This window comes from Meleagris gallopavo, chromosome 1, assembly GCF_000146605.3.
Source record: "Meleagris gallopavo isolate NT-WF06-2002-E0010 breed Aviagen turkey brand Nicholas breeding stock chromosome 1, Turkey_5.1, whole genome shotgun sequence".
Classification (NCBI taxonomy): domain Eukaryota; kingdom Metazoa; phylum Chordata; class Aves; order Galliformes; family Phasianidae; genus Meleagris; species Meleagris gallopavo.
Window position 1 is genome coordinate 87,339,347 of NC_015011.2, and position 12,400 is coordinate 87,351,746.

The 12,400-nt window shown below is 42.6% G+C and overlaps 1 protein-coding gene across 1 annotated transcript; it reads left to right on the top strand.

Annotated features, from left to right (window-relative positions):
• Positions 1–209: 209 nt before the first annotated feature.
• On the top strand, positions 210–11,901 carry TAGLN3 (transgelin 3). Its single transcript, XM_003202798.4, has 5 exons — positions 210–1,393; positions 1,837–2,018; positions 2,874–3,048; positions 7,781–7,883; positions 11,683–11,901. The coding sequence occupies exons 2-5, from the start codon at positions 1,839–1,841 to the stop codon at positions 11,822–11,824; spliced, it is 600 nt and encodes a 199-aa protein (XP_003202846.1). The 5' UTR covers positions 210–1,393; positions 1,837–1,838; the 3' UTR covers positions 11,825–11,901.
• Positions 11,902–12,400: the final 499 nt, after the last annotated feature.

A 12,400-nucleotide genomic window follows, 5' to 3' on the forward strand; every position in this document is an offset into this window, starting at 1 on the left:
CTGCACGTTTGCTTTGCATCCAACAGCGTGTTCTCTGGAATGGAAATGTTCAAGTAATGGCCTTGTCACGTAACAGGCTCTGAGTTATGTAATCCAATATTTCATGGGGTTTTAAAACTACCAGTGCATAGAAGAGAAAGCACTAAATGAAATGCCATGGAAGACAACGGTAAATCAGGTCATCTATTAAATTTTTCATCTCGAGTTTTTTCAAGCCCAGAGCATCCTGAGCAGTATAAATCTGAGAATTTGTGGTTTTAGAATAAGGAAATAACGGATGAGGAGACCATTACGAGACAGATAAACAAGCAGCTGTACCTCTTTCTCATTTTTTTTCTAAGGCTGTAGAAGAAAGAGTTTTTCTGGTAATGCTGACTGTGAATCCATCTTGGGTTTATCAGCCTCCTTTCATATCCAGCTGATCGCAATTCATTTGCCAAATGGGAGCTGTTTCATAGCTCTCTTCCCTCTCTTCCTCTCTTCCCTTTTCCTCTCACCAGTGCAGTGGTACAATCAAAATTAAACCTCCGTACATGGGCGTAACTCCCTTGCTTTTGCTGGAGGCATGCTGACTCACACCCACAGAAAACACAGTCTCTGTACTTTACAGTATAGTTAATAATTTTCAGTGATTCTCCCTTGTTTTTAGTGGCTCAAGTTATTTTCTTGGGATGATATCTGGTAGCCTAATATATAGCATAGATAGGGTGATGGTAACACTCTGCTGCCTGCTTTCTCTTCCTTGGCTTTCCATCTTATTTTCCCTGTACTGAAACTTTTTTGAGCACTTGGGCAGGCTGGAGGAGAAATTATTTTTCATTCTGTAAACCTGCTAGCATCATGCTGCAGAACAGGGAGAAAAAAGGTTCTGCTTCTGCTTCACGATTAAAAATAAATGAAATGTATAGTAATTTGTGGTACCTTTGTGTAACAGGCATATGATGAAGCCCCTCTGTTTGCATTGCTAACTGTCGGGAGCTGGGATGCTTGCTGTAGTTTGGGGTGATGCAGACTAGGTGGAGTAAAGCTGAGTCTGTGGGGTGAACAGCACAGGGCTGAGAAAACACGCCTGAGAGCAGTCTACAGATGGGCGAGATAAACAGATCCCCCAGCTGCAACGGAGGAGGCAGGCCTCTTTAATGGCTCTTAGCAACGCCCCTGCTCTGACCCTCCTCATATGTGAGGAAAATCAAATCAATACACTGTTCTTCAAACCACGATGCTGCAGCGGCAGCAGGGCATTGTGGCAGCCTCTGTCTCTTAAATCCACTGACGCTTTTCAGGTTGCTGATCTGGATATCCATCCCTGCATCTCTGCTGAAGAAGAACCCGACTGCATCTCAAAAGGATTCCTGGAGCTCCCATGTATAACCTTCTTACTGGCAAGCGTTAGGTAGGCAATTTTAAAGCATTTCTGGATTTGCAGGCAGCTTGTAACATCGACCTGAGAACTCTATTATATTCTCTGTAATCGCAGCAGAAGCCGCTCTCTCAAGCTTACTCTGCTTTAAATCTTCGTTTTCACCTTCTGTTTTTGTTGTTGGGGCAGGGGAGGGTATTTCTGTTTTTCCTTCTTTCCTTCTTTTTTAAAAAGCAAGAAATGTTGTGGCTGATGTATGCTTTTGGAAAATGATATTCCCCTGCTGATCCCTCCCCTGCTCTGCAGAACAGCTATAAGCAATGCCATACAGTGACTTTCAGTGTTGATGAACATCTGCTCAACTGCCTAATGTATAGGGCAGGCTGCTCTCTCCTTTATTCTCTAATTTTCCGGTGTCTACCTGCCAGCTGCACACCAAGACCTTCCCCGCTAACCGAGTTCTGCTTTGGTTCCAGAGATGGCTAACAGAGGACCAAGCTATGGCTTAAGCCGAGAAGTTCAGGAAAAGATTGAACAGAAATATGACCCGGAATTAGAGTCTAGGCTGGCGAACTGGATTATCGTGCAGTGTGAGGAACAGATTGAACCCCCTCCTCCTGGAAGGCAGCATTTCCAGACCTGGCTGATGGATGGAACGGTGAGCTATCTGTTTAACTCTGTACTTGATATCTTTATGCATGCGGTGAATTAGTATATATTACTACGTGTCCTTGTTTTCTGTCTCCATCCGGCGAAATTGGTTAGAGCTCATGGCCAGTGCAGAAATAGGTGTCCTAGCATCTGACTGATTTCCTTTTGCTTGTGAATCCTAATCTCAGAAAATAATTATTCTGCTGGAGTACTGGGATTAGTACGGTGCTTATGATTCTTATGGGTCATGCACATTATATATGGGTATGACTCATTCCTTCAGTGCCTTTCCTCATGCAGTTAGATGAGATCTGCTTTTAAAATTAGATGTATAATTTTCTCTTTAAGAAATAGTATTTATAGAAAAAGAAAAAAAGGTGAGCAGGTGTTGAAAAACTGTTTTCTTCTTGTGAATCATTCTGTAGCCATAACATTGTATCCTTTTGGTTTATTGAACAACAGGCAGATGCTGCTGTTTGCAGAGAGCTGTAGAAATACGCTAATCATTGAATCTCTGCCAAAGTGACTTCAACAGTATTTCAATTGACATTGCTTATTTTTTTGGCTCGAGCATGTGGTTTCTTCTCTGTCAGTTGTTACATAACTTACCAGTGATTGCTTTGCTGCTTCTAGCAGATGAGGATTTATTCGGTCAGGCTATTGCCATCGGTTAATGAAAGCTCTAATACCTTTCGAATATACTTTGACTATTATCAGTCTCTTATTTGTTCCTGATAGAAGAAAGTACGTCCCTGACAGAAACTGTCTAGATTGAAAGCATTTTACAGCATCATTTCATGTGCAGATATTTCTTCTAGTTTGGTGACTGCTTTCTCATTTTGTTTCTGTGTTTCTCTCTCAGCTGTTATGCAAGTTAATAAACAGTTTACATCCAAAGGGAAATGAACCCATTGCAAAGATCTCTGAATCAAAAATGGCTTTCAAGCAGATGGAACAAATTTCTCAGTTCTTAAAAGCTGCTGAAATCTACGGAGTAAGAACAACAGATATTTTCCAGACAGTGGATTTATGGGAAGGTAAAAATAATAAACTGGAAGTCAGCTTGCAGTCTTCATTTTACAGTGCTTTGATGTGTTGTAATAGTGCATTTTGTCTAAGGCATATTCTCTAATGTAATTATCTTTTGTTTCTGTTTGCCTTATCTCATTACCATGTTCTTCCAGTGGTGCATTATCTCCTCTGAGGGATTTATATTACCCTCAGGGCATAATGGAGCTTTTCCAAGCTCATGTGTTATCCAAAAGCCCATCATTTTGACAGAAATCCACAGACCTAATAAAACAACTGCTCTCTATGCTAATTATTTCCAAGTAAATAGCTTCTAAGAGCAAATAGGGGAAACCCTTATTTTGTGATGACGAGCTTTTATTACAGTTTTCAAATTATAAGCAAAGCTTAAATTAGAGCCATAAAGCGCATTCCCAGGAGCATACATGCCTCTGTAGAGCAGATGAGGGCTCCGTTATGACTAGAGAGAGCAGAGCTCACTGCTAATGTTATAGCTGAGTATCTCTCTGCAACAATACAGTCTTGCCGGAAAAGTCACTATGGCAACAGCAAAAATCTGAGTGCCCTGTATATTCACCTGGAGGTGAATACTCTCCATTCCGGACATGAAGTGGACATTGTGTATTGTAGCTGCCAAAGAGCTGAGTCATTTGAGTGTTTGCATGGCTGCTTTTGCCACCTCTGTGGTGATGCACCCTTCCTGGTGCTCTTGTGAAATGCACTGTGTATCTCGCATCTCTCAGGCCAAAATGCAGGGACTCAAAGCAAAGACAGTGCCAGGGTAGTGAAAGGCAGGTATCATTTGTGTAGGAACACAAGTGGAGTGAAAACACTGAGATCTGTTTTCATAGGCTATTGAGATATGTGGAAGAGATCACTTCTTTCAAGGACAGCTTGAGGCATGAAACATAGGGGAGCTCTTTGCAGATAGGTTAGAATGGGAGGATGTATTGACAGACTGCATTAGTAGACTCTCAGGGTACTGGGTTTACTGGACAGATCTCACCTTCGGATGCAAGAGCTGGGTTGTTTTTTCCAGGTCATTTTTTTGTAATTTTTCCAATCTACCTTTAAATATTTTAAATGAAAGGATTTTTACTTCCCTGCAGTAACACGCCCTTCCTCAGCCTAGCAGGCTGTTGAAAGGGAAGCTCCATCTATACTAGAAGGGATGATATTACCTCATTTCAGGTGCTTTTGAGTGCAGGCTTCTGCATTTCATAACACTTCTGCATGATGCAAACAAAAGAACAGTATGTCAATCCTTATGATGAAAAGGACCTGCTTTTAAAGGCAGAGCTCCTAATCGTGGTGGCAATCTCTTTATTTTCTTTCTTTCACTCATCTCCATTCCTCAGCAGATGTAAGGGGAAAAGCTGGTAACTTCCAGATGACAGAAACTCAAAACGCAACTTGCAGCCCAGGGGAGAGATGTACAGGACTTTTCTCCACGGTTATTTTAGGCCTTCCCAAAACTGACCTTTGTCTCTTCACCCTCCCATTCTCTTTCCATCCCTCATGCTTCTCATTTAGAGTGCTGAGGTGAAGCAGCACGTGCAGGCCTACTTGTGATCATGTGAGGCCTACTTGTGCCTAACCGTAGCTCTGATCTCCAACATCAGTATTGTTTCGAGCCCAAATCATCAGAAATTTGATGCATTGGCTAGGCAGAAAGGACAGAATCTTTCATAATTACATAACTTCTACACTTCAGAAAATACTTCCAGGCCACAATGTGTTTAGACAGGCAGCAAGCATCAATGTATGTTTACATGAAAAGAAAATTATGTGTAGTTGATAAAACAGTTTCTCTGTCTCTGATTATTTTCCAAGAGCTTTTTTTGCTTTGAGATTCTTAGTAATGATTGATGAAAATGCTTTAGTACACAATCTGCTGTTGGCTGTTTCAAACTCAGTCAGTCCATCTGGTGCATTTCTCAACAGTGTCACCTCTCCTTTGGTCCTTCTTAAAGGAAGAGAAAGGTGAGCAACCTTCCCTAGTCCGTGCCCAAGAGAGCATGTTTTCTGTTTTACAGATAGCTCCCTGCCATACTTCCAGAGAGGTAAGAGGCAGATGTTAACTCTGTTTATAGCCCAGCCTGCACAAAGAAGTGTCTCGGGAATATGGTTCAGAGCAGTTCTCCCTCTGTGGGTCTCAGCCCTTCCTTCTAGCCATACTTCCCCAGAGAGAAAGGGAGAGATGTAACCGAGCCACCACCCCCCTCTAATATGCCATGCCAAGACTCTCTACAGGGCTTACTGCAAAGGACAAGAGGGTAGATGCCACAAGATGAAGCGGATCTGGGGTATTCCCTGACTGAGTGCCAATGCATGTGCAGGAGCACTGGGCCCCGCTCGCAGTTGCCCTGCAGCCTCTCCCCTTGCCACTGAGAAGGGAAGCAGAGCTGAGTGCAGAGCATGGGGGAGGCTGCCAGATGGTTCCATTGGGCCCAGCGGGATATTTTGCTACCCGTCTTTTGTTTCTTTTCTTTTTCTATCTGTGTGTACGTGCTTGCTGTCATTATTCAGCTCATTCACTTTTAAATCCTTTTTCCACATCTCTCCTCATCCCCGTTTGTTACCACAACGGGCATCCCAAGGACGTTATTTGTGGCATCTGTTGAGGCATATGGTACATCTGCTGCTGTGGGGAGCTCCGAGCGTCCCGCCCCACGCTGCTCCCTGCGTACGTGCCTGTGCAAGAGGCCGACCCTCAGCTGCCCTCCCTCAAGCAGGGACCATCTGACAGTCTGGTTAACAAACACAGGCACGGGAGGATCCTGGATGGCTGACTATTTGTTTTCTGTACAAATGGTCCCCTGCAGAGAAGACTCCTGTAAACTGTAATGGGCTGTGTGACAGTCACAGCTGGAAGCCACAAGTCATTTTCAGTTTTAGGGTGTCTCCTTCACCTCAGCCAGTGCCTTATGCAGTGAGGTCTGTGTGAACCAGAGCCCCGAGCTTCATCCACCTGTAAGCAGGGTGATGCTTATACATTATGTGCTAAGCTCTTTTCCTATGCACTCCTGCTGGAGTACAGTACTTGTCATTAACGCTATTCCATGGGAGGCATTTCTGGAGTCTGCTGTCATAGTCATATCTTGAGCATCACATGGTTTTGTGAGTCACTTATTTCCCCATATGAAGAACTTGTGTTCAAAATTAGTTCCTTTAACTAGAGAGGCGATTTCAGGAAAAAGGAAGAATTGGAACAGAAGGAATGTGTGGGGAAGATTTCCAGGGCATAGGATGGCTTGTGTTGGAGAAGACCTCAAAGATCATGTAGTTCTGACCCCCTGCTGTGGGCAGCGTTGCCAACTGCTAAATCAGATTGCTCAGAGCCCTGTCCAGCCTTGCCTTGAACACCTATTTCCATTTTCATTTCAGAATAAAAAAAAGGTATATGAAACAAAATTTCCAAAAACTTAGTCACCTCACACCATTGCAAAGACATGTGGCAGCTCCTAGTGAAGTAGAGTTCTTGCTAGAGAGTTTTCTAAATGTCATTGTGCTTGAGTTGGGTAATCAGATAGAATCCGCCTGTTTCTGTTTACTTGCCTAATGTTCTCTTCTCTTTTCACACCGAGTAGCAAAGTGCAGGGGAAGAACCAAAAAAAAAAAAGGTGTAACCTTCATTTTTTTAAAAGCAAAACAAAAAACACACACACAAAAAACCTCTACTTTTTTTTAATTAAGTGGAGAAATAAACAAAAGATGTTGATACAAAAGGAAAATTTACTTCTTACCTTAATTTTGGAAGGAAAGATCAGAGGAGTGGGTACTGTTTTTTTAAATAAAAACAAATACTGACAACAGGAATAGCAACATCTTTTGGAAATGAGCCTTATATTTCAAGGTGCTATTTTGGAAACTTGGTGAATTCTCAAGCAGGTGGAAAGCATACATCTAGGCAAGTAATTGACAAGTCCATCACCTCACAGTATAGATGGGAAATTATCCCAAGAAGCTTTTTCTCTCTCTGTTGTTTACGGAAGAACGTTAACAAAGTAGTGAAGACCAGGTATGGAAATTTTACTTGGCTAAAGGAGAGCACTGGCATTTTGAAATGAGGAATCAAGTGTGATAAGGTAAGGAGGGAAACTGTGGAAGAATAATATAAGTTAGGACTGGATGACAGCAAGAGCATCAGCTTTTGACAGCCTGTGTAGGGAAGCTAGTAGGAAGGATTTGGGAAGTGATTTGATGGGTAATTTGGGAAAGGGTGGTGCAAGTTAATCTGCACGAGTCCTTTCCAGGACTGCCAGGAACTTTGTCAGCATGAGGACTGTCTGCAACTGCCAGTGGTTACATGATGGGATCAGTTTACAGGTGAAGAAGCAGAGGCACAGCACAGTTATTTGTCACATTGCTCTCCTTCAGCCATGTTTTACTGAGCACATTATCATTCTCTTTATGCCAAAGTGTTCTCTTTTTAGCACAAAATTTAGAAGGGTTTAAAATAGCAAGGGTGAATGCATTAAAATAGCTTTGAAACTTGAAAATTCCCAAATAGTTACATTTTGCTTTAACACCATTCCTTTGATAATCTTTTTCATAATCTCTTGCATGTCAGCACTTCAATTTGAGCAACTCTAAAATAGCACTTATAATGCTTCTAATGTACTTTTTCAGAGTAGCCAAGGGAAGCAGTTAATGCATTGGATGAAGGCATTGATCAATGTGCCAAGCTGTTTGTTATGCGAGGATTTCTTATATTGGTTTTGCTGTTTGCCTTTCCAGGGAAGGACATGGCAGCAGTGCAGAGAACCTTAATGGCTCTAGGCAGTTTGGCAGTCACCAAGGATGATGGATGCTACAAAGGGGATCCATCCTGGTTTCACAGGTAATGCCGAAGGCACAGTTTCCCAGAGCTGACTTTCATGCAAAGCTGGTATTATTGTCTGTTCTTGGCCTTCGAAGAAATTTACTGGGGAAGGAAAGGAAGAATCTTTGCAAAATTTCCTTGTAGTGGAGAGATCTCCTCTTTGGAGTCTAGACAAGGGGATCAAATATCCAACCAGGCAGCAGCACTTTCTGCCCTTCACTGGTTCCCCGCATATCAGCATCATTTGGCCTCTGCCTTACTACCTCTCATCAGCCAGAAGTTACATCAGGGCTGCTGAGGAGGAGCCCTGTAGGAGGGGTGCAGTGCTTCCATGCTGCTGCCTTTTCTCAAGTAGTCCTCTTCAGCTCATATCACATGTCTCTCCTGCCCTGGAGCTGGAAAAGCACTATTGGTGCCAGGACTAAGGAGCAACTCACCCATGGCTGCAGCTCTGAGTTTTGCCTGCAGGCACCCTTTTATATTGAGCTGCCCTGGTTTGGACATCTGCGCATATGTGGAGATCCTACTAGATTTCTTTCTTAGCCATTTTTTTTTTCTTGTGGAGTACCACTTATCTGCAGAGAATTCTCTGTCTTGGAAAAGATGTTTATTTGCTCTAAAGCCCCATTTGCTTTAGTAAGGGAGGCTGAGAAAGGCAGAAAAAAGAGGAAATCCTCCTATAGTAACCCCTCTTGCCCACAGACATAGTGTTGAAATGAGGTTCCTCTACCCAAAAATATTTCTTATGCTAAAGCAGCTAAGGCATGTTAATGAAAAGAGTGCTGCCTGCTGGTCATTGGTTTCCCTGAATTTTCTGATGATTAGTTGAGGATCAGCAAGCAAACTTTGCTTATCTTAAAGTTTGAGGTGGTTTAACAGAGGCTAAAGGAGACCTGAAGTTTAGGTGAGCAAGTGTCAATTCCTATACATTCTTCATGTGGTATTCATTTAAATTTATTTCATACAGTCCAGAAAGAGATTTTTACTTCCTGAATATAATAGGTTTTTAAATTCAAATCCAGTTACATGCTTTAATTTAAACCAGATATGAATTCACCATGACCCAGACAGGCTTATTTGTTTTATGTAACTATAACAAACTATAACTATAACAAATGGAAACAAATGAAAAATTAATTTTCATCTTTGCTCTTAATTGTGGATGGAATAGTTTTCATTGGCGTACTTGAAGATCATCTCCCTCCCTCCCTGACTGTCTGGGCTACACGGACAGCCAGCCTGCGTCTACTGCAGTCCCTGAAAGACTGTTTTATAGCTGCTGCCTTCAGGAAAACTGTTATTTCTATAAGGAGATAACATATGGCAGACTGGGAGCTGCTTTCTGAGTAGCTTAACCACCCCTTCAGCAGATCGAGCCCTCTCCCCATCACCCAGCATTATTCATGAGTCAGAGCATTCAGACCGATTCTTAATCACCTTAAGTTAAACTGAAAAATGTCAAGATTAAATGGAACAAGAGTATCCATGCAGGGATCAGCAGCGATCAATACATCCCCACATATGGACAAAGCTGCTTAACTTTCCATTGCCTGTGTCTTGCATGCCTGCTTCCATCGGGCCTGACTGCTCTTTCACTATGTGTCCTGGTAAGGTTCATGGATCCACTGCTGTTTGTTATCTGTGAGTTGGAAGCCTCTGGCTCTGGTGTAAAGTTGGCATGAAAAGTTAACAGGTCTGCACGGTGGCAGAGAGAGCGCTGTTGAGTGATGGCAAACAGGTCAAAGACAACTTGTAGCAGTGTGAGATGCTCTCACCTCCTTTTCTACAGCCTTGGTTATGCCTGTTTCCACCAGCCTAAAAGCAAATCACAAGTACCTGCTGTTATCTATAAGACTATCATATTCTAAGGGCAGCATTTATGATTGTAAAAATAACACCACGTGATCTAAACGATACAAGTAATCAACTTTTATTAGCATATCCTTGGTCTCTTTTTTAATATTTTCTTTGCAGTTCTCATTCTTCTTTCCTAGTCATACTTACATATCAACTTCTTCTGGATTTACTCCACAGCACAGCTGAAAAGTCCAAAGGGAAAAAAAAGTAGATTATGTTTCTGGGATTTTAATTAAAATAGAGACAGTCACAGTGAACCTGAGATTCAGTTACGTAATAGGAGTAGTTCCAAAAACATCCTTTCTCAGAGATACTGGCAGTGGTTTGCTGCCCACGTAAGGATTCTGGAAAAGAAATTTTGCAGCAGTGAGATAGAATTGCTGTATGAGGTGCCCAAAACTCTGTGTGCCTGCTTCCAAAATGGCAGTTGGAAATGCTGGAAAGATTAGTGCAGTGGTAAGGTGCAAGATTCAAGAGAGAAATGGCAAAAGGGATAAAGAGGAAAAGAACACTCCCCCCATCTCCAAAAATCTAGGCTTACAGGGAAAACTCCACAGGGAAGGGATCTCCAACCAGAGATCCTTCCCCAGTGCTAGTCAGCTCTTAAATAAGGTCTAAGAGAGGTGCAGCCAGGCTCCATTCCTTCTGGTCACACAGCTGAATTTCTTTCACCTGTGCTCCCAGGGCTGACCTGGTCCTTTCCCCAGATGATCAGTCAGTGGTTCAGGCCGTGACTCAACAGTTCCCATACACATGCTTTCCGGGAAGAGCCTGTGGTAGGTTGCTGTAAGCCCTCGTACTCATCTGTACATTGGCATAGGATCCATTCCTGAGAGATCTGAAGTGCTCTTCTGGACTTCAGCTCAGCCACTGCACAGGATCAGACACTCACAGAGGATTGTGTTGATGGCTTTCAATCACAGCAGGCACCCAATCTAACACTCCCATCTTGTGACGGAGTGAGGAGAAAAGGGAATTGTAATGTGATGTCATATTGCTAGATAACCTGATCCCAGGACAAACAGACACAGGTGGCAGAGAGATTGTACCTGGATGGGAGCTGGCTGAAAGCCTCCCTCCCTTTGAGACTGTAGGTTCTTGCCATTTATTTGACAGCAACAGATTGATCCTTCTCCCTTCTAAGTAACTTGTTTTCCCCACCTTGTGTAAATGAAAGATTAATCAAGTACAAACTTTTGTGCTTCTTTTTTTCCCTAGTGCTATTTTCAGGGAAAAGAGGCTCTTTTTAAGGTCCAACAAAGATTCATTGATCTAGATGGCTTTTGAGACTGCTAATGCCAAGCAAAAGTAGTCAGCATGTTTTGGCAGAAGATAAAGGACTGTGATATAGTTAAGACACAGGTGCAAAGGCCAAAGTCTACTGCTTTAGAGGGGAGAGATCTGGAAATAGCAACAGGGCAATTGTTCTGTCCTGCAGGCAACCATCATCCACACTTGTGAAAATGAGCAAGCCACTTTGCTGTTCCTTTGTTTCTCTGGGTACATTGCACTCACACCGACTCCACTGAGTTGAATGTATACCATTGCTGTAGACAGATATCTTTTTGTACTACAGCACGGATAAGTATCTTAGTGATCAGATCCCATAGGCTACAGCTTCTAAGAGCTATAGGACAAAATACTAACTCTATCACAAGTCGTATACACAGCGCTACATAAATATTTTACCTATCATAGTTGCTGGGCAAGCTATGATCCTGAAGGTTGTGAGTAGGTGGTACAGCGAAAGACTGAAGTGGTGTGGGTTTTAAGAGAGCACTTCTAACTGCAGGAAAGCAATTAGCCCAGCCAGTATTGTCCACCCAGCAGGATGATGCAAATTAAATACTGCAGTACAAGGGGAGGAGCTGTTAACATGAGCCAATTTCAGATTGCTTTTCACAATCATCTGGACATATGCAGAATGTCTATGTTGTTTTTTTTGTATGCACCTGTACAGGAAAGCACAGCAGAATCGACGGGGGTTTTCGGAAGAGCAGCTTCGTCAGGGACAGAACGTAATAGGCCTTCAGATGGGCAGCAACAAAGGAGCCTCACAGTCGGGTATGACGGGCTATGGGATGCCAAGGCAGATTATCTAAAAGCACCTCTGTCTGTAGAGAAAACACTCTTGCAGCATGGTCTGTTCAACAACAACAGAAAAAGAAAAAAAAAAAAAGCTCATTAGTTCTCTTTCTGCCTGGTTTTAATAGTTAGTGCTCTGAGCTGTGGGGTATTTTTGGTTTGGTTTGTTTTCTTTGCAGCTACAAGAGTTCATCTAGGAACTTGGGTTTTCGTGGTGTTGTGTGTCAGTTCACAGCACGTGCGCACTGCTGCCTCCTACTTTTCACTTCTGAACTATGCAAAGACAATTATTCTGTTTTAATTTATTTGCAAAGTGTTATCTTCCATATTTGTCTCACATTTCTCTTGTATCTCAACCAGTAATCCCGTTCTTCAACTCAGTGATGACATTGTTTGATCTAAGAATAAAGACATTAAAACACATCTTGGCCTCATTTTTTTGAAGGAAAGAAAAGCAATTTGAACCTCTTATAGCATGGTACAATGCTGAGGAGTGACACGTTTTGGTGGCTCAGTCTTTCTTGCCTCTAACTTCATCCCAGCCAAAGTTGGTAGAGCCAGCGGTGAGTCTTCATGACAGCAATGCAATCCTC